The following is a 20,737-nucleotide window of genomic DNA, read 5'->3' on the forward strand; positions in this document are numbered from 1 at the left end:
AAGGAGATTGTGAGCCGCTCTGAGACTCTTCGGAGTGGCGGGCGGGATATAAATCCAATATCTTCATCTACCTCACAGGGTGTCTGTTGTGGGGGAGGAAGGTAAAGGAGATTGTGAGCCACTCTGAGACTCTTCGGAGTGGAGGGCGGGATATAAATCCAATATTTTCATCTACCTCACAGGGTGTCTGTTGTGGGGGAGGAAGGGAAAGGAGATTGTGAGCCGCTCTGAGACTCTTCGGAGTGGAGGGCGGGATATAAATCCAATATCTTCTTCTTCTTCTTGAGTTGCAGTTAAATACTTGTTGGTGCTAAGCTTTTCTAAAGGCAGGAAGACACTGGGGAAGTCACAAACTGTGGCGAGGAAAGGGAAGCTTTGCAGAAGCTAAAAATAAAAGGGCACCACCTCCAAATAATGGCCGTTCCATCTGTGGAGTGTTTGGAATCGGAGGCACTGGGGACGCCGGGTCACCCGGAGGTCTCTCTTCTCCCAGCAAAAAATAAACATCACAGAAGCCACCGAGCAGCACAGCCTTTCTGTCCCGGCCCCCCCCCCCCCCCGCCCCTGGAAGGACTGCCAAAGCTGCAACTGGAAGTCTTCACCGCTGACGCAAAATCCTATTTTTATACACCCCACCAGTCCCTTGGTGCATCTGGGAATCATTAGCATCCAGGATGGTGGAGAAAACCGCCCGGCTGTTTGGCCAGCTGACTCTGTCAGCTTCACGCTAACTGAGAGAACAGAACTGCCTTTGTGCCTCAAGGAGACTTGGAAAACCATCTTCACATTTCGTTTTGGTTCAGTTGCACATGCAGATTCTCCAAGGAGAGAGGAAAGGCAGGCCGTCGTAGTGGTCAGGAAATCCAGAGGTTCATTGTTTTTCTTCTTGAAGTCCTTTGGCATAAATACCGTCTCTGGTGTGGTTGTAACTTGGAAACGGTTTTGGAACTTTGCAGGAAATTCCACACCAATGCTAGATAACGGTTTGCGCCGTTCGAGCCCGCCAAGTGCTCCTTTTTGAAATAAGATTTTGGTTTCTCAAAATAGAGGGCAAGTCTGAGCCAGGACTGGGGTTACTCGTGTCCACTTCACACTCTTGGGGCACTTTTCAATTAAGTCTGTTCACCCCTTTCTTAAGTCTCATGTGCTGGAGTCAGACCGCCAACTGGAGAATTTTAGCAATGCTCACCAGCTCTGGGTTGGGAAATTCATGGAGATTTGGGGGGAGGAACCTGGGGAGGGTGGGGTTTGAGGAGGGGAGGGGCTTCGGTGGGATAGAATGCCCCAGAGTCCACTTGCCAAAGCGGCCATTTTCTCCAGGGGAACAGATGACTTTGCCTGGAGATCAGCTGCAGCCCCCAGAGGTCTCCAGCCACAACCTGGAGGCTGGTAACCCTGATTTTGAATCCAGCAACTTAACAAAGTGATCTGCAGCAGGCGTCTGATGGCTCCTTTGCGGTCATCTCAAGAATGGCACCTCCAGGTGTGCAGATGGTCTTCTCTGCTTTCTAACAATGCGACCGGGGTGGGGGGTGGGTGGGGAGAGGGGGAAGGGAGAGACAATTAGAGATAACTCTGTGCCAGGAGGGGGAGCATCTCAGAAATGTGAACCAAGAAAGGTGTTTGAGAGCCATCTCCTTGTACAAGGTGTAGGACACCAACTCCTCTTTTCTAGGAGCGTGAAATCCACCTTGAGCTCTCCCGAGTGCTACCAGGCTTTCTTTCCCCTTTCTCTTTGCAGACGAACGCTATCCTGCTGCTGGACACCAACACTCGCACCATACGCCAACTTCTGCTGTCGCCAGAGATGCGGGAGGCTCCTAGAAGGACTTCCTGGTGGGGCAGCAAAGGAGAGGTGGGGAGGAAGATCCTACGTGTGGCTGTGGGGAAATGATTAGGTAGCCGGGGGGGGGGGGGTGTTCCCATACATCTTTGGTGGGTAGCAGCAGCACACTGCTCATTGCTGTGCCCACATGCACGAAGACACAGGCCCCCTTATCTCTGGCCTCATCCCTCTGGAAACAACCTGTACTGTCGCCGTATTTTAAGGTGCTGCCCAAGCGGTCCTAATGATCACGTGCCTTCACCTGGCTTTCTGCAAACTGCAAACCTGGACTATTCTAGGGGGGTTTTCTGTCCAGGCAGCCTGGCTGCAGTGTGACCGTGTGGCTCAGAGAGAGGCGGGGTGGTGGTGGTTGGGGACTGTGGGCTCTACCACTAGCTGAGTCTCATCAGATCTCGGAAGCTGAGCAGGGTCAGCCCTTATTGCTACGGGAGATCACCAAGGAAGAAGCCCCGGGTACCTGCGCAAGAGGCAGGCCGTGGCCGCCCACCTTGGACTGTCTCTTCCCTTGCAAACCCCACAGGGTCACTGGAAGCCAGCTGCACCTTGACAGCAGAACAACGAAAACAAACTGTCCGTTGCTTTAAGTGGGCTCCTCCTGTGTAGTTTTTGCTTTCATTTGTTGTATCGTATAGTCTTTACGACATGCTTCACCTTAGGTTGGTTTTCCAGCTCTCTTCAGGTGAGAGAGACACTTAAGGCCTTGTCTTTTGGATGTCCCACTCTGTCGATGGTACTGATTTAGCCTATAGAATCTGCCCTGAGTCCCAGAGACGAAGGTGGACTATAAATAATGTCAATTAAACAATGCCCTCTTGTTGGCCCTCCAGAGGAACTGACTGGCCACTCTGTGAGATGGGATGCTGGACTAGATGGACCCTCACTGGTCTCATCTAGCAGGGCTCTTCTGGTGCTCTTCTCAGGGGAAAGCCTCAGCCCCTCTGCCTTGTTTTTGGCCCTCCAGAGGAACTGGTTGGCCACTGTGTGAGACAGGAGACTGGACTAGATGGACCCTCACTGATCTGATCCAGCAGGACTCTTCTGAGGTTCTTCTCAGGGGAAGGCCTTGGTCTCCATGCCCTGTTGTTGGCCCTCCAGAGAAACTGGCTGGCCACTGTGTGAGATGGACTAGATGGACCCTGTGTGAGATGGACTAGATGGTCTCATCCAGCAGGACTCTTCTGGTGTTCTTCTCAGGGGAAGGCCTCAGCCTTTCTGACCTGTTGTTGGCCCTCTAGAGGAACTGACTGACCACTGTGTGACAGGAGGCTTGACTGGATGGACCCTCACTGGACTGATCCAACAGGGCTCTCTTGATGTTCTTCTCAGGGGAAGACCTCGACCTCTTTGCCCTGTTGTTGGCCCTCCAGAGGAACTGGTTGGCCACAGTGTGAGACAGGAGGCTGGACTGGATGGACCCTCAGTGGTCTGACCCAGCATCTTCTGATGTTCTTCTCAGGGGAAGGCCTCAGCCTTTCTGGCCTATTGTTGGCCCTCCAGAGGAACTGGTTGGCCCCTGTGTGAGGCAGGAGGCTGAACTAGATGGGCCTTCACTGATCTGATCCAGCAGGGCTCTTCTTATGTTCTTCTCAAGGGAAGGCCTCGGTCTCTCTGTCCTGTTGGTGGCCCTCCAGAGGAAAGGTCACCCTGGCTAGTATTTGGATCGTAGACCTCCTTGAAAAACCAGGCAATAGCAAACCACCTCTGTTCGTCTCTGGCCTTGAAAACCCCACCAGGCTTTCTGGGAGTCAGCTGGGACTTGATGTCACTTCCCCCCACCTTCATAGCTAAGGTTACACCAATTCCCCCCCACTTAGTGCTTGGGAGAGCCTCTAAAAAGGTGTCAGTACTCAGTACTGGTGAGTCCCCCCCCCACTGCCACCCCCCCATAAAAAAAAAAAGACCTGCAAGAGCCGGGCCAACGTTAGCAGCTCTGATCAAGGAACAATCTAACACATTATAAGGCAGCTTAATGTAAGTAGGGCTTTTTTTGAGCAGGAATGCGGTTCTGGCTGGCTTGGTGTCAGGGGGTGTGGCCTAATATGCAAATGATTCCTGCTGGGCTTTTACTACCAAGAAAGCCCTGAATGTAAGAAGTCATTTGTTGTCCACTCTTAGCTGTCACAGTTAGGAATCCAGGTTATGTTGAAGATGACTCGATACCGGCAGCCGTAATGTGTGTGTAAGCAGAGAACCTCCCACTGGGGCATGGTGTGACCTTCTGTGGCACAGCCAGCCAAGGGGGGGGGTCTCCTGTTTCTGATGATGCTGCCAGTTCCACGGGGTGGGGGTGGGGACTTGAGTGGTTTCAGTGGCCAGAGAAGCAAGGCTGTGGGCAGTGGCACTGTTTTCTCTCAGAGAGATTCCCTGTGAATTTCGGGGTCTCGCTTCAGCCATCTTTTTAATATAGTAGCCAGGTATTTTTCTGTGAAGGCACGGCCAACGTCTGGTGACCCTGTAGGGTTTTTAAGACAAGGAGTGTTCAGGGGCTGTTTTATCCCTTGCCTGCCTGTGTGCAGAACCCCTGGACTCCCTTGGGGGTCTTTCCGCCAACTCCTGACCATGGCCGGCCCCACTTAGCTTCTGAGATCTGAGGAGACCATGCTAGCTGGGGCTGTCCAGCTCTGGGCCTGGTATTTCTAGCAAGGAACAAAACTATTAAAATATTGCAGTATTTTGAGATTGTTAACTTTGCCATTTGCTTTCCTTAGAGGAGTCATAAAATGTGCAAAGAGTTTTCCCACAAGAACTGGCTCGTGTTCTACAAAGAAGAAGGGTGAGCAGGGACTATCCTTTCATACCTCCTGCCCTCAAGGTTCAAAAAATGCCCTTCTCATGGTATCATTCTGCACCCAACTCTTGGTTTTTTCACCCCTCTGTTTTCCAGGGGCCACCTCGTTGTTCTCGATGCCCTGGAGGGCCGTGCTCACACCATCTCACTCCCCATCAAGCTCCAGTCGGTCTTTTTGGTGGCTGAAGACCAGTGGCTCCTTGTGGAAAGCAAGACAAACCAGTAGGACAAACATACTCCTCTGTGTATCTCTGTGGTCAGCATAAATGTTTCTGGCTTGACAAGATGTTCTGTCATAAGTGCTCTCCGGGGACAAGTTCGCTTAGTCCTTTTACATGCATCTCCCTTGACTTGATTGTTCCCACACCAGTGTAAAGACATCCGCACAATGCTTCTTGGCACGTTTGCAGACCACGTTCATGGCGCTTGGCCTCCTTGGGAGGCACCTGGCTTGTTCCTTTGGACGAACGTAGGAGAGAGGTGGGCATGTCCATTTGCAAAAGAGGAGGGGCTGATACCTGCTGATCCTCCCCCCCCCCCCAACCATGAGCTGTTCCTGGGCATACACTGATGGGAAAAAGCAGGAAAATCCACCTTTGCCTAAGAGAAGTAGGGTAGGGTGCACGGACAAAGCGAAACCCTTTGATTTCATGTTTATTGACCTAAGATGACAATCAAAACCTCACATCTTTGACAGAGTTGATCTGCACCATATACTGAGCATGCAGAGGAACGTCCCCCTTTGCAAGTTTTGCATTCTCTCTCTCTCTCTCTCTCACACACACACACTTTTCTGTTGTTTAGCAGCAGCTTCATTGCATGAGGTAGGCCCGTCATCCTGGGAGCACCTGTGCTCGTGCTGTGTGCCAGTGGCGTTCCCTGTTGGGAGAGGTCCCCAGGGGGCCTCTTCCTGAGGGAAACTCGTAGGTGGTCTCTCCTCGACCCAAATGAGAATGGCAAATACACTCTGTGCTGAAATGGGGAGGGGAGAAGCCACTGCTTTGTCATTTTTCACCACACTCCTTTGTGTACATAAGGAAAGGTCAATTGTGTTGACAAGGACTGAATCCTGAGTCAAGTGATCTTCAGGACGCATCTTGCATGTCTGCAAACAATAACCTTGAAACTATCTTAAGTTCTGCAAGCGTCCTGTCAAAGAGTCGTCTCTCTTCTTCCAGGCACAAATTTGTAGAAATTTGTCTTCGTAAACTTGGAAAACTCTTCCCCCTCCCAATATCTGCAAAAGGTTTGGGGCAGCACTCAGTGAAAAAGAAGTACTTCTAGAGCTGTACCAAGTTCAGCGGGGACACTGCTTTCCTTTATTCTCATCAAAACTAATCGGATTTTAAAGTTGTTGTTGGGTTATGTCATTAATTTCCATTTTGAAAAATTGCTAAATAAAATAATAATGTTCTTTTTCCTGCCATAGGAATATTGTGACACTTGCGTAGCAAGTAAAACCTACAGAGATGAACCAAGGCTAGCGATATCTGTGGCTGGGGAGACGGAGGCTTTTTGAAATCTCTGTGTAGGGAGACCCTGTTTTATAGACCCAGGGCTCATTCTAACACTGCTAGTTGTGGCTTCACTTCACCCCCCCTCCACACACACTCACATTGTTTCTGGGCACAAAGGACAACTGTGTCATCCATCTGTGCCACTGGATTCTTCGTGCGTAGGTGTTACTTGGTGTGGTTTCAATAAAGCTGAGGGGCAGTAATTTAAGATGGACGAAAGGAAATCCTTCTTTATGCAACAAGGGACTGTTGCGTTAGAGGATCTTACGAACAGCATGGAATGGCGTTCCACATTTAAGATGCTGAAATATTCTTTGGAAGCCAGCAAGTTGCCAGATCTATAGCACATCCGTCCAAACAGACCCAGCGCCCTTGACAGAGGACCGAAATGGACTAGGTAGTTATTCAGATTCCATCAGGAGAGATATATTAAGCGTATTTGTATTCTGTAAGCTGATGGTTCGTTGATATGTGGAAAACGGTGGCAAAAGCGCTAGTGCTTTTTTTATTTAAAATGCAGAATGTAGAAACTGATTGCTTGTACCTTTAGCTGGACTAGCAGGGAAGGTTTAAATCGATATATAGACACAATTGAATATTTTTGTAAAACAGAATTTATTTATATAAAAATATAGAAAATCAATTAGTACACGGTGAGGTTTCTTTTTCTACTCAGTTTAAGAACATAAGGGAAGCCATGTTAGATCAGGCCAATGGCCCATCCAGTCCAACACTCTGTGTCACACAGTGGCCAAAAGAAAATTATATATATATATATATATATATATATATATATATATATATATATATATATATATATATATATATATATATATATATATATGTGTGTGTGTGTGTGTGTGTGTGTGTGTATAAACACACACTGTGGCTAATAGCCACTGATGGACCTCTGCTCCATATTTTTATCTAACCCCCTTTTGAAGGTGGCTATGCTTGTGGCCGCCACCACCTCCTGTGGCAGTGAATTCCACATGTTAATCACCCTTTGGGTGAAGAAGGATTTCCTTTTATCCGTTTTAACCTGTCTGCTCAGCAATTTCATCAAATGCCCACTAGCTCTTGTATTGTGAGAAAGGGAGAAAAGGACTTCTTTCTCTGCTTTCTCCATCCCATGCATTATCTTGTAAGCCTCTATCATGTCACCCCGCAGGCGGCGTTTCTCCAAGCTAAAGAGCCCCAAGCGTTTCAACCTTTCTTCATAGGGAAAGTGTTCATTACCCTGCGGTCCCACTGTTTAACTGGTTTAAAAGGAGATTAGGCAGATTCATGGAGAACAGGAGTCCATCCGTGGCTACTAGCCGTGGTGAACTAAAGGGAACCTCCACATTCAGAGGCAGTAAACTTCTGGATCCCAGAGCCAGGAGGCAACATCATGGGAAGGCCTCAGCCTCTCTGCGCTCCAGAGGGACTGGTTGGCCACTCTGTGAGGCAGGAAAGATGCTGGACTGGATGGACCTTCACCGGCCTGATCCAGCAGGGCTCTTCTGATGGTTCTTGTGGTTTGGAATGGAGCTGCAGGCAAGGGCGTTCATTAAATGCCTGTAGATAATTGTGAGGAGAGTGTAGCATTGAGCCCTTTAGCACTTCTGAATAGCTCCCTCATAATTTGCAGGAAATACCTTTTGACGAAGCCTGTGCACATGGCGTCTGAAGAGAGTCACGTTTGCCAGTTGTATGCCGTGAGTGAGGAGCCCGTGGAGGCTGGGTTTGGAGTCACCACAGGTAGGGAGGTCAGCTTGCCCTGCTCGGTATCACTCCAGGTTTTCTGCATGCTCAGGTTTGCCCTGCACAATTGCCATTGGTGATAACGGTGAAAAAAGGATACTTGGAAAAGGTTTCTGACAGGCTTCCGTTGTGGGCCGCAGGATACAGTTTGGGACCTGGACTTGGGAGGTATGAGTCCCTGGTCCATTGTGATTCCACCTTGGGAAACTGAATAAGCAATTGTGAGGAGGAGAGTGTAGCATTGAGCCTTAGCAAAAGGAAGTTACCCAGATACACTTTTTTTTTTCTTCTGAAAACAGTGTAAATTTATACAACAATCATAACAAATCCAGCCTGTTGCATTTGAAAGACAGCCTTGGGGTCTCAGGTCCTTCTGGCCAGGCTTTTCTTTTTGTGTTTTAACAATTTATTAATAACATATGGTTACAATAATTAATTGTCTCTTTTCTATACTAACCCATATGGTATTTCAACCCCCCTCCCTCCCTCCAATATTTGACTTCCCCGAAGTTATAAATTTAAATTCAATTATAAAGGTACCGCTAACCAATCAAAGTTCAATATTTTTCTTCTCTCGTTAATACTAAAAAATTGTCCAATGTCTTTTTACATTCCACTCTTTCTCCATATATCCTTTAAATTTCTTCCACTCCTTTTTGAATATATCTAAATCATAGTCTCTTAAAGTTTTAGTTAATTTGTCCATCTCACTCCACGATAAAACTTTCACAATCCAGTCCCATTTCTCTGGTATTTTTCCCTGTTTCCACAGCTGCGCATACAATGTCCTAGCAGCTGAGAGCAAGTACCAAATTAAAGTCCTGTCTTCCTTTGGAAATTTTTCTAATTGTAATCCAAGCAAAAAAGTCTCTGCAGTTTTCTTGAAGTCGTAACCCAAAATTTTGGAGATTTCTTGTTGTATCAGTTACCCAGATACACTTAGGAAAGCATTAACTCAAGTGTGGAAACGATGCCTTGGGGGCTCACTTGCTTCTTCATGCCAGCTGCTAGTAGCCAGACGCCCTGGCCTGGATCGTGGCCCAGGCGAGCCCAGTGATCTCGCCAGGTCTGGGAAGGTAAGCAGGGCCGGCCCTGAATAGTATTTGCATGGGAGACCACCCAAGAGCACCAGGGCCGTGACACAGAGGCACACCACCTCTGAAACATCCCTTGCCTTAAAAAAAAAACCAACTCTAGCTCACCACCTAGTGGTGCATATTGCTAAGAACTAGAATTTCTGGCTGCCGGGCAATCTAAGGATCTCCATGTATACTGCCATACAATCGTAATTACTACTACCAGAGGACAACTGCATCTCAACTTTTTGAGATTTTGATCCAATTCAAAGGAACAGTTCCTGTGTTTTGCCTAGCTGCTCCTGAATTAGAAAAGCCCCTTATCAACCTGCCTACCTAGTTTTCTACTTTGCTTCTCTGGATTAAATAAATTAACTTTTCCTTATTCGCTTTCCATTTGCCCAGCTTCAGAACTGATTGAGCCGCAGATTGTTGCCAGTGACCAGCTGTCTCCAGAGAACCTCAGTGCAGCCATTGGGCAGAAGATCAGCTCGCCCAACAGAGTGCTCTCTGATGAGCAGAATTACGCCACTGTGGTGGTTGGCTTCCCAGATCTCATGGTAGGTGCTACAGCCATCTTTTTTGCTCTCTTTGGAATTCCCTCAAGGATCGGAACATCAGAAGAGCCCTGCTGGATCAGACCAGTGAGGGTCCATCTAGTCCAGCCTCCTGTCTCACACAGTGGCCAACCAGTTCCTCTGGAGGGCCAACAACAGGGCAGAGAGGCCGAGTCCTTCCCCTAAGAAGAACATCAGAAGAGCCCTGCTGGATCAGATCAGTGAGGGTCCATCTAGTCCAGCCTCCTGTCTCACACAGTGGCCAACCAGTTCCTCTGGAGGGCCAACAACAGGGCAGATAGGCCAAGGCCTTCCCCTGAGAAAAACATCAGAAGAGCCATGCTGGATCAGACCACTGAGGGTCCATCTAGTCCAGCCTCCTGTCTCACACAGTGGCCAGCCAGTTCCTCCGGAGGGCCAACAACAGGGCAGATAGGCCGAGGCCTTCCCCTGAGAAGAAGAGCCCTGCTGGATCAAACCAGTGAGGGTCCATCTAATCCAGCCTCCTGTCTCACACAGTGGCCAACCAGTTCCTCTGAATGGCCAGCAACAGGGTAGAGAGTCCGAGGCCTTCCCTTGAGAAGAACATCAGAAGACCCCTGCTGGGTTAGACCAGTGAGGGTCCATCCAGTCCAACATCCTGTCTCACAGTGGCCAACCAGTTCCTCTGGAGGGCCGACAACAGGGCAGAGAGGCTGAGGCCTTCCCCATAGAAGAACACCAGAAGAGCCCTGCTGGGTCAGACCAGTGAGGGTCCATCCAGTCCAACATCCTGTCTCACACAGTGACCAACTGATTCCTCTCAAAGGGCAACAACAGGGCAGAGAGGCCAAGGCCTCCTCCCTGTAGTTGCCTCCTGGCTCTGAGATTCAGAGATTCCCCTCAGTCACCATAGCTAGTAGCCATTGATAGACTTATCCTCCATGATTCTATCTAATGCCTGTTTAAAGCTGTTTTATTCATTACATCCTCTGGCAGCAAATTCCGTATCTTAATCATTCTCTGTGTAAAACGGTATTTCCCTCCTTCCTAACCAATGAGTTTATGTTTTGCATGTATTTTAACTCAGTTTAGTATGTATTTTAATTCCGTTTATTAACTCTTTTTAAAATCGTTTTAATGATCTGTGTTTGGGAGGGGGAATTGATTTTAATGGGTTTTGTAATGCGATTTTTACCACACGTTTTGAAATGTTAGCCACCTTGGAAGCTCTTGGAAGGGCAGAAAAGTGGATTTTTAAAAAAATAATAATAAAGAAAATAAAGAATTGCTTAGCAACCAAAGAAAGAGGTTCTGAGTTGGAAAGAGTGTGTCCTGGCTTGTATCCTGTAATTAGGCTGCTTCTGCCCTTCTCTCCGGTCTGGTCAGACCCTTTCAACTAGTTAGGGGTCACAGTACCACTAGCTGATGTTGGCGTCCATGGGGTAGCCTTGCAGTGGCTTAACTCATTCCTCCATGGGCAGGGACAGAGGGTGGGCCTGGGCCTGTTCCTCAGGCCTCAGACCTGGAGGGGAGGGGGCTTGTGGGCACCTTCTGGAGAGCTGGTCTTACCTGCCTCAGCTGCTTCCCAGCCCCTTGTAGAACAGGCCCGACCAGCCCACTTCCAGCTTCTCCCAAGACGTTGGGGGCTCCCCACTGCAAAAGCTGCCACCACCTGTGCCTTGCTCACCACCCACTTGGCTGATGTGACCTCGTTTGAAAGGGTCAACTCCACCCCCACCCCCAGCCAGTCAGTGGGGGAGTAACACCCACTCCCACACAGTGGTGGCTGGGCCCAGATCAGCATGGCTTTTCTGCATCCTAAAAATAAAAGAAGGGGAAAGCATCACAGGCCAATAAGCGGTAGTGAATATACGGAAGAAAAAAATATATACATTTGTAATTTACAATGATCCCATTATTTTTCTTATTCCAATGATCTGAACATTCTGTAATTATTTGTGCTTAGGGCTTCTGACACAAAATATCCCTCCCTCCCTCCCTCCCTCCCTCCCTCCCTTCCTTCCTTCCTTCCTTCCTTCCTTCCTTCCTTCCTTCCTTCCTTCCTTCCTTCCTTCCTTCCTTCCTTCCTTCCTTCCTTCCTTCCTTCCTTCCTTCCTTCCTTCCTTCCTCCCTCCCTCCCTCCCTCCCTCCCTCCCTCCCTGTCACTCAGCTTTCTGTCCCTGCTGCCTTGCCGCTGCATATTTCTGTGTCCCAAACAGCCTATTAATAGTGACCGCAGAGCTCTGCAGCCCAACCTGTGCTGGGGGGGGGGGGCGGGTCCCTTGCAGGACCAATCCCAGAAGCTGATCTTTCAGTGGTGGATCCTGCCCAGCAAAGGGCCGACCATCTTCACAGCTTGGGCAGGTGCCCTCTCCACCAGGCACCCAAGGCCATGAGAAGGTGCTCCTTTTCTGTGCCCCCCAGCTGGAGAGACCAAGAAGGTGGCACCTGCATGGAGAGGCTGGGGCTAGACTCACCCCGCAAGGCAGGCACTCTAATTCTCATGCAACACCCCCCCCCCCCCCCGCCAGTGGCTTCCTTCCTGGCCTCCTAGTACATTCGTTCACTGATGCGGGGGTGGTGTGGGGAATAGTTGAGTGTTTTATACGTTGCTCCTCCTCTGTGTTCTCCTTCAGAAGAGAAGCAGAGTCCATGGCAAAAGTGACCCTGTCCATTCTGTCGGGGGCAGGTTACAGAGGTTGACTTTTGAGCCCATAGATTTTTCTGAGATTAGCCCTCCACACCTTTTAGTGGGTCTCTCATGTGCCCTGCCCTGACCCAGAGAGCCCAGGCGAGCCAGATCTTGTCAGAAGCTAAGGAGGGTTGGCCCTGGCTAGTAGCTGGATGGGAGATCTCCAGGGGAGACCAGGGTCGTGGCGGGGAGGCAGGCAAGAGCAAAGCACCTTGAAGGCCCCATGAGAGGTCCCCCTAAGTCATCCGGGGCTTGAACGGACTTCCCCCCACGCCCCTCCTGTGCTCTACTCGGTCTTGTATCTCTCCTCTCTCCCCGCAGTCCTCCAACGAGGTCTACAGCTGGAGGAGAGACTCCACCCTGGGCAAGAAACAGCCTTTGCCTTCGGACCCCCTTTACTATGGAAGGCCCAGCCAAGGCAGGAGGGCAAAGCGGAGCAACTGTGTGACTCTCTCAGCCGCCAACCAGGTGGTCAGAGTTCTGTCTCCTGGAGATGTGCCTCTGAAGGAACTTTATCCCAAAGGTAACCCAAAAACCTCAAGCTTTGGATATAAGTCTTGCGTTGGATATAAGTTGGGTTGCCAGCTTTGGGTTAGGAATTCCTGGAGATGTGGGGGGGTGGAGCTTGGGGAGGGCGGGGTTTGGGACAGGAAGTGGGGATTTGATACCCTAGAGCAGGGGCGGCCAACGGTAGCTCTCCAGATGTTTTTTTTGCCTACAATTCCCATCAGCCCCAGCCATTGGCCATGCTGGCTGGGGCTGATGGGAGTTGTAGGCAAAAAACATCTGGAGAGCTACCGTTGCCCCCCCCCCGCCCTAGTGTCCACCCTACCCCTCCCCCAGCCGTTTTCTCCCAGAGAGGGACTGATCTCTTTCATCTGGTGATCAGTTGTACTAGTGGGAGATCTCCAGGTGCCGTCTGGAAGCTGGCAGCCCTAGATAGAGGGTGATTATTGTGGTGTTCCACTTAGGCCACAATCTTATGTGTATTAGCCAGAAGAAAATGGGATTAGTTCTGAGTAAACTGGTATCAAATCAGGCTATAAGATCCCTAGTTGAGTGTGGAAGAGACTGGAAAGTTGCTGAAAAACTGTACAACTCTTTGCCAGACAAATGCAGAATCTTTTCTTCTTTGTTTATCTTAACCCTCTCTTTCCTTCCTTTTTTTACTTTATTGTTTTTCTGGAGCTTTAGTTGGTTATTTATAATGTCTCGTAAAATGTTGCTATTTTAGTGAAGGGATGTTTTTTATGATGTTATGATGATTGGCTTTTTCTAAGCTGCCTGTGCTGATTTGGTAGAAAGCTAAGGTAATGTTTTTTAGCTGTATAAAATAGATTGTGTTGTGCGCCTCGAATGCTCAGAATGTCGGGCTGGCTTCGGAATGAGGCCTCCTAGGAATAAGCAAGTTTTCAACTCCTACATTAACGAAGATCCCCTCGGAAGTACGGCTGACTGTTTGTTTCCAGGTGTTGGCCGTGGCTCCAGCCTACAGAGAGCAGAATTAGCCAGCTGTTGATGTATGCCTCCAGTGCTTGTGTATAAGGGCTGTGCAGGTGTTTGGTGATCGGCTCAAGTCAAGAGGTATAACATCCATCTTCACACCCGTGCAGGGTTACCATCTGCCATGGCATCAGGCATCAACCACCTGCAGGGGATGATGCCTTATGCCACGGCAAATGGACGCTGAGTACCCAAGGCTGGTGCACCTCTTTCTGGAGCCCGTTGTATTTATTCTCACAAAAGGCCTTGTTCCTGGTCTCTGCATATTTGCCGTCAGTTCTTTGCGGTTCATGTATGACATGAGTTTTCCACTTGCATGTTGCCTTCTTTAGCAGCCCAGTTTCGTGGTGTGAAATCATGCAGCTGAAAGTAAGACCCTGTGTGTGTATTGTTGCAAGTGCCCAGTTCCACTTTCCAAATGCCGTAGTTTTTTTCCCTGCTGATGCTTTATGAAGGAGGGAAATAGTGAGTGGATAGAAAGAAAACGTTAACCATTTCCTCCCCTGGCATTTTCCGTCTGGAGAAAGCCACCACCACCTGCCCGGAACCACCATTTACTGTAGCTGTGGAAAGCTTTGCAGTATCCATATTATTTCCCCAGCGGGAGTAAAAACAATGTGGAGGCGAAGCCATGTTGGTCTGTCTGTAGCAGCAAAAAAGAGCAAGAGTCCAGCAGCAGCTGAAAGATGAACGGGAAGGAGCTTTCGTGAATCGCTCCTCACAGGGAGGAAAGAGTTCATGTGACCGTTTCTGCTTCTCTTCCTGTGCCCTTCTCTTCCTTGATCAGGGGATCCTGGAGGCTGGGCTGGCAAAAGAAAAAAATAACGGCTGCAGAATTGGAGGGGGGGGGGTGTTGTTGTGGCCTCTGAGTTCACAGGTATTGACTTTATGTGTGGATGAAGGAGAGTCTCTGCCGTGTCCTGTGTCAAGTTTATGACATCCTTCAAAGGAGCTTTTTGTCTCTAGCAGTTCAGGTGCACTGGATCCCCACCAGAGAGTGGGGAAATGCAGTTAGTTGGCCTGAAGGAGAACCAGTTTGAGTCCACAAACACCTCTTTTTAGCATTCAGCCTCCCCCAAGCCCTCTATTGTGAAATGCTCTTCAAATGTGCTTTCACCAGAGAGTTCGTGGATGACAAATTTAGATGACAGGCAAGGAGGCCTAATTAACTCTTATTTATATTCTTTGTTGACAGCAGCAGCTACAGCAGTGGCTCCCAACCTTTTCAGCATCGGGGACCGGTTTTGTGGAAGACAATTTTTCCACGTACCAAGGGGGAGGGGCAGCACTGAGATTTTGCTATCCCAGGCTGCCCCCCTGCCTGTGCCCTGTTCCTGGCCCCCATGGGGGTCTTTAAATGGGGGGGAAGACTGGGGCTGTTTCTGCCACCTCCTCGCTAGGTGGCCAGGCAGCTGAAGGCCAGTCTGCCTCCCCCTCCCATTTAAAGACCCCTGCCAATCAGCTGATTGGTGGGGGGTCTGTAACTGAGGGGTAGGCTAAGATCGCAGCAGCACTGCCTCTTCCACCAGCCCGGGAGGGACCCAGGTGGACAAAAGAGTGGGCGTGGCCTTGCTCCAAGGCTGCCTCCCTGCTTGTTTCATCTGCCTGGGTCCCCGGTCAGCAGGGGTGGTGTGGTTCCAGTCCGTGGGCCTGGTGGTTGGGAACCCCTGAGCTATAGCATCAAGATTGCTCTTTCTTCAATGTGGAAGCAAGACGAAGTACTGGAAAAATGGGACTGGATTATGAAAGTTATGCATTGGAGTGAAATGGACAAGCTTACAAGAATCTTAAAAGAATATGATGTAGAGAACTTTAAAAATGAGTGGGGAAAATTTCAGAAATATGTTGAAAAACAATGGAAGGTTAAAGGACATTTGGTGATTTTTGACAATAGTTGAATGCTAGGGGGATAGTAAATGGACTATAGTTAAAAAATGAGACTACCTTTTTTTTCTCTCTCTGAACTTATTTTGATAAGGATTATAGTTTAAAATGAGACTATGGGAATGTATATCTCTTCAATCTTATTTTTGGGATAAGGACTAAAGGATTATAATGAAGATGGATGATAATCGTAGTAAATGGTTTTTTCTTTATTTTTAATTCATTATAGTTATGAGATTTTTTATGAAGATTCTTAAAATGTTAAAATTACCTTTTATTTCTTTTTAGTATTTTAATTAAAATGCACCGGTGGAAGTCGCGAAAAGCGGGGGAGGGAGGTGGAAATGTAATGTATTGGTACTAAGCTGTTAATAATAGATGAGTATTATTACAATATATTGCAGAATAATAAAAATTGCTTTCACACACAAAAAAAGATTGCTCTTTCTTCCTTTGCTTGCCGTTGCTTCTTCATTTAATGGGAGCTCACATCTGAGGCAGTCATTAGCATTGCTTTTCTGTTTTTCTTCCTCCTGACACGACACTGGGAGAAGGTTCCTGTGAGACACAGATCATGTGATTTCATGAAGGAATTCCCCGTTAACCAATTCCCCACATTCCTTTCTGCAGATGTCACCCCTCCTCAGACTGCTGGATATTTGGAGATAACAGACCTTACGATCAAGAAACTTAAATATATACCTGTTCCCAGGTAACTGAATGTTGTCTTCTCAGTTTTGGAAGCCACTGGACTACATTATGCATCGTGACACATCTGTTCCTTTCAGATCTGAAACATTTTGAAAAAAAAAACTGTGTTTGTATTATGAAAGTTCGTTCTACATTTGGTAATGTTTCCACTTCCTTCTTTGGGCTGCTTTCGGTATAGCTTATGAAAAGGAAATATAGAGCCCTTTTCCAAGCTTTTAGTGTGAGCAGAAGGTAACGTCCGATCCACACAGTGCTGGGTTTATTTGAATGCAGGCTGTCCTTGGGGCTGCATCCAAAAGCCCCCATTCTTTTCAGGGTAGTTGGGGGCAGAGACAGGCAGCTGTGTGCAGGGTGGCCCGGGCTAGAGGTTAGACTCCTCCTCTTGTGGAGCAGCCCAAAGGCATGCAGAAACCTCAGGCTCTTTGCCAGTTTATATTTTTTATTATCAAATGACCAGTGACGAACAATAACAAATACAAACAAAAACATACAAATGCAACAAGTAGAAACATAAATGGAGAAAGGAGATACGGCAACACTTACTATAGATATGTTTGCCTACAACCTCACATTCTTAAATACAGCTAGATGTCTATATCCAAAAGAAAAATAGATTCCCACCTCTCGATGAGCATACATACGTCATCTCCTGTTTTGGAGACGTTCATTTATCTCTCTCAACTTTTAATGATTCATCCCTTTGTTAACCACTCATAAAATAAATTCCAGTTTACACCAACATGCTTCTTAGGTCTAGTTCTTAACAAATTAGAAAGTTTATCCATTTCAACAGTATCAGTTACTTTTACTATTAACTCATCCGTTGTTGGCATTTCAGTTCTTTTCCAATACTGCGCTAACAAAATCCTCGCAGCTGTATTAACGTAAACTAGTAAATGTTTCTCAACTTTCCCCAATTTGTCTGGCAATAAATTTAATAGAAACAGCTCTAGCTTAAAAGGAATGATAGTTTTTAACATTTTTTGAAGTTATCAAAGATTTCAGGTTTTCACGACTGGCATCATCATTAGGGTTTGTAGAATCTTTTGGGCTCCAGTGCCGTGTTCTACTGGAGAAAGTTTTTCTTCCAGACGTTTCGTTCTCAGCTGCGGAGAACATCCTCAGTGGCGTTGCAGCCGGAGCAGGCGCTCTGACCTTCTTGGCTGCTGTGCATTGAGTAAGGCCAGGGCTGCAACTTTTTTGAAGTGTTTCATAAACTTTCGTCCAAAATTCCTTTACACTTTTACACAACCACCATACATGGAAAAATGTTCCCAAGAGATTTAACTGATGTTGTAAAAACTGTATCTCCTTCTTCAAAGTCTTGATATTAGGATCCTTCTTAAGAGAGTCTTCTTTAACTTTAAGATTCGCAAGTATTTCTTCGTGTTTTTTCCTTTTAAGTTTCTTGTGCCATGCGTTAAATTTAATCGCCAGGCTCTTCTTGACCAACTCAAGGAGAGCCGGCTTGGTGTAGTGGTTAAGTGTGCGGACTCTTATCTGGGAGAACCGCGTTTGATGGAATGGCCTTGGGTCAGCCATAGCTCTGGCAGAGGTTGTCTTTGAAAGGGCAGCTGCTGTGAGAGCCCTTTCCAGCCCCACCCACCTCACAGGGTGTCTGTTGTAGGGGAGGAAGGGAGAGGAGATTGTGAGCCGCTCTGAGACTCTTCGGAGTGGAGGGCGGGATATAAATCCAAAATCATCATCTTCTTCTTCTTCTTCAAATGAACTAGAAGCATCTCCAGCTGCCTCGGAGGTGGGACCGCTTCTCCTGAGGAGTTTTGCATTCTGAGAGCATTCTGGAGAAGCCCCAGTAGAGCTGCCAGGCCCCGCCCCCAGCTGCTGCCCCCTCCCACTGATCAGCTGGCCAGTGAGGGAAGCCCAGCAACTCGGTGACGTCATTGCATCACCAGTGACACAAGGTCCTCTGCTATTTGGGCAAAAACTCTATGGAAAAACCAGCTTCTACTATAGGGCTTTTGCCCAAATCCCAGAGCATCCCACAATGCAATGACATGCCTTCCGGAGGTGTCCCTGGTGATGTTGCTACCATGCCAGGCTAGGCATCCAGCCACTGCAAGTCCCCCTGACTCTCTGAGCCAGGGGAGGCAAAACTATGGCTCAGTAGCCACATGTGGCTCTTTCACACATATTTTTATGGCTCTCAAGGCCCCCACTGCCCAATTGGCTGGCTTGGAGAAGCCATTTGTCTCTTTAAATCACTTCTCCAAGCTAAGCTAACTGGCAGCTTGGAGAATGCATTTAAAGTTAAAGTTGCTTTCTTTCCACCTCTCCCTCCCTCTCCCATCTATTTGTTTTCTTCCCAACCTTTATTACCACCCTTCCTGTCTTGCGACTCTTGAACATCTGACATTCATATTGTGCGGCTCTCAAACATCTGACGTTTATTCTGTGTGGCTCTTATGTTAAGGAAGTTTGCCCATCCCTGCTCTAAGCCCTTGTCTTCTGCAAGCAACCAAGTGTATCATGGCAAAGAGCTGTTCTGATTGGTCGCCCTGACTTTGGGGAGGACTCAGTGCCCCTACTGAGCAGGTGCACAGCTGGGCACAAGGCAGAAGAACCCAGAACTTCTCTCCCATGGCTGCCACTGCAGCTCCGGCTGGGGAGTGAAAGGCAGGGGCAAGACGGTCCAACCCAAGGCTGAACTTGCAAGCCTCTTGCAGCCTTTGCCCCCAAGGGCTCAGGGCAGCTTCTCCTGACAGAGGGCCTCAGGGCAGCGGGGGGGGGCTGTTTCCCCCCTCCAGGGGGCTTGATAGCTGTGCTGAGGACCCAGGCTGCAGGGGACCTCTCCTGTGCAGGGACACCCGTTTTATGATCACAGCTTTAATTTGAACCCGGTGCCTGTAAAACTGCAAAACACTTGAGGGTTGGATCCTGTGCATCTTGGCCTGAGGAGTGCTGCGATGTCTCTGTGCCTCTCTTTAAGAGAGCCATTTGCAGCCTATGGTTGGGAGGGGGGCAGACTGGTTGTCCGCACCCTCCCCACCCCTCAGGCCCAAACATGACATCTCTCTTGGCACTGGTCATCCAGCTAAAGACACTTTTGTGACATGGGAACCTGGCACTGTTGAAGGATCCTTCAGCCAGGGATTCAGCCTTTGGCACTAAAGCTTCTTTGGGCGGCATAATAGCTGGACCAAGAAGGGGGAAGCAGCCCTTCCTTCCACACCTGAGCCCCCTGCTGTCCCTGGGAGGGATCCAGGTATGTTCTGGTTGCACCTCGTTCAAAGTCTCACCCTGCTTCACCTTCTCCTCCCTTCTTTTGGCTTTCAGGTCAACCTCCCTGACTCCCTATACTTCGTGGCTGTCCGTGATTTCTGACACAGACGTCCTCTTGGCAAAGCTCGGCGAATCCGGTGTGGTCACTGTGGATATGGGGGGCAACGTCAGGCTCTGGGAGACCAGCTTCGAGAGCCTGAAGAGATCCCTCCAGGAATGGAGGAACATGATTGGGCAAGAGGACGGCAGACCCGTGCAGGTAGGGGGTGTCGTGTGCAGAGGAAGGCAGCCTGCAAATTCTGCTCATTGCGTTTTTCGTCTCCTGAATGGGGCTGGAGCAGCCTTGTAAGAGAAGCTAGTTCAGGTCCGGCACTGCCGCAGTGGCTGGCAGGGCTGCGTGGAACTCCCTGTGCCGGAACCTTCTTTCAAAGGAGCCCCTGCAGCTGGTTTGGGATTGGCCAGCCGGCTCAACAGAAGGGAGCTTTTGCTTCTTGCTCTTTGGCCCCCTCCAGCCAAAGGCCTGCTTGTGTTTATTGTGACTCCGAACCCAGGGAAGGGCGGCTGGGGTCTCCTACAGCTTCCTGGGTCCAATGTCTGGCCTGGCCCAAAAGAGCATACAAAGGAGAACATTAATTGCAGCAAAGAGAGTTGCAATACTTGCATGCATGCAGCTGCTTTTTAGTCTTGGCTTCTACTTGACAGAAAGTGGGTGTATAAATCCTTCCTCATTTGTCTTCGACCGTCTGCCTGTAACGGTTGTGGGGGGAGCTCAAAGTCCCAGGATGGGGAAAGCCAAGAAGCTTCTGCTGGTTGTCTTTTCTGGGCCGCTCAGCTTCTCTGCAAATGTCTTGTGTTTACAGGATCTTGTGCGGCTGCTGACAGGCTCTGGCCGATGAGGTCACCCACAGTTTTTCACAGGTCATGAGAAAAAAGGCTTCCAGTAGCCCATTTATGGTGTTGTTATGACTCAGCTCCTGCCATCTGGTGCCCTGGTCCACAGGCAAGCGTCAGCGCCATCTACTGACCAAATATTAAACTGTGCTGCCCAAACCTTTTGGTGGGCCCTCAAGTCGCAGCTGACTCCTGTTGACCCCTCCTGGGGTTTCCCAGCTATCTCCCAGCTCTCTGGAGGCTTCCCCTCCGTGTGACTGCACAAAACCCGAATGGCAGCTACAAATCCCCCAAAGGAGACAAA

General features: G+C 48.8%; 1 protein-coding gene across 1 annotated transcript in view; it reads left to right on the forward strand.

The window, feature by feature from the left end:
- Positions 1-20,737, forward strand: part of VWA8 (von Willebrand factor A domain containing 8) — a 106,606-nt gene that overhangs the window by 67,669 nt on the left and 18,200 nt on the right. Inside the window, exons 29-36 of the mRNA XM_060233579.1 lie at positions 1,742-1,855; positions 4,555-4,619; positions 4,731-4,856; positions 7,785-7,894; positions 9,379-9,533; positions 12,526-12,727; positions 16,222-16,303; positions 19,597-19,801. Coding sequence (XP_060089562.1) covers positions 1,742-1,855; positions 4,555-4,619; positions 4,731-4,856; positions 7,785-7,894; positions 9,379-9,533; positions 12,526-12,727; positions 16,222-16,303; positions 19,597-19,801 — 1,059 coding nt within the window. The remainder of the gene's footprint in view (positions 1-1,741; positions 1,856-4,554; positions 4,620-4,730; positions 4,857-7,784; positions 7,895-9,378; positions 9,534-12,525; positions 12,728-16,221; positions 16,304-19,596; positions 19,802-20,737) is intronic.

The sequence above is a fragment of the Heteronotia binoei genome, chromosome 3 (assembly GCF_032191835.1).
Source record: "Heteronotia binoei isolate CCM8104 ecotype False Entrance Well chromosome 3, APGP_CSIRO_Hbin_v1, whole genome shotgun sequence".
NCBI classification, from domain to species: Eukaryota; Metazoa; Chordata; class Lepidosauria; order Squamata; family Gekkonidae; genus Heteronotia; species Heteronotia binoei.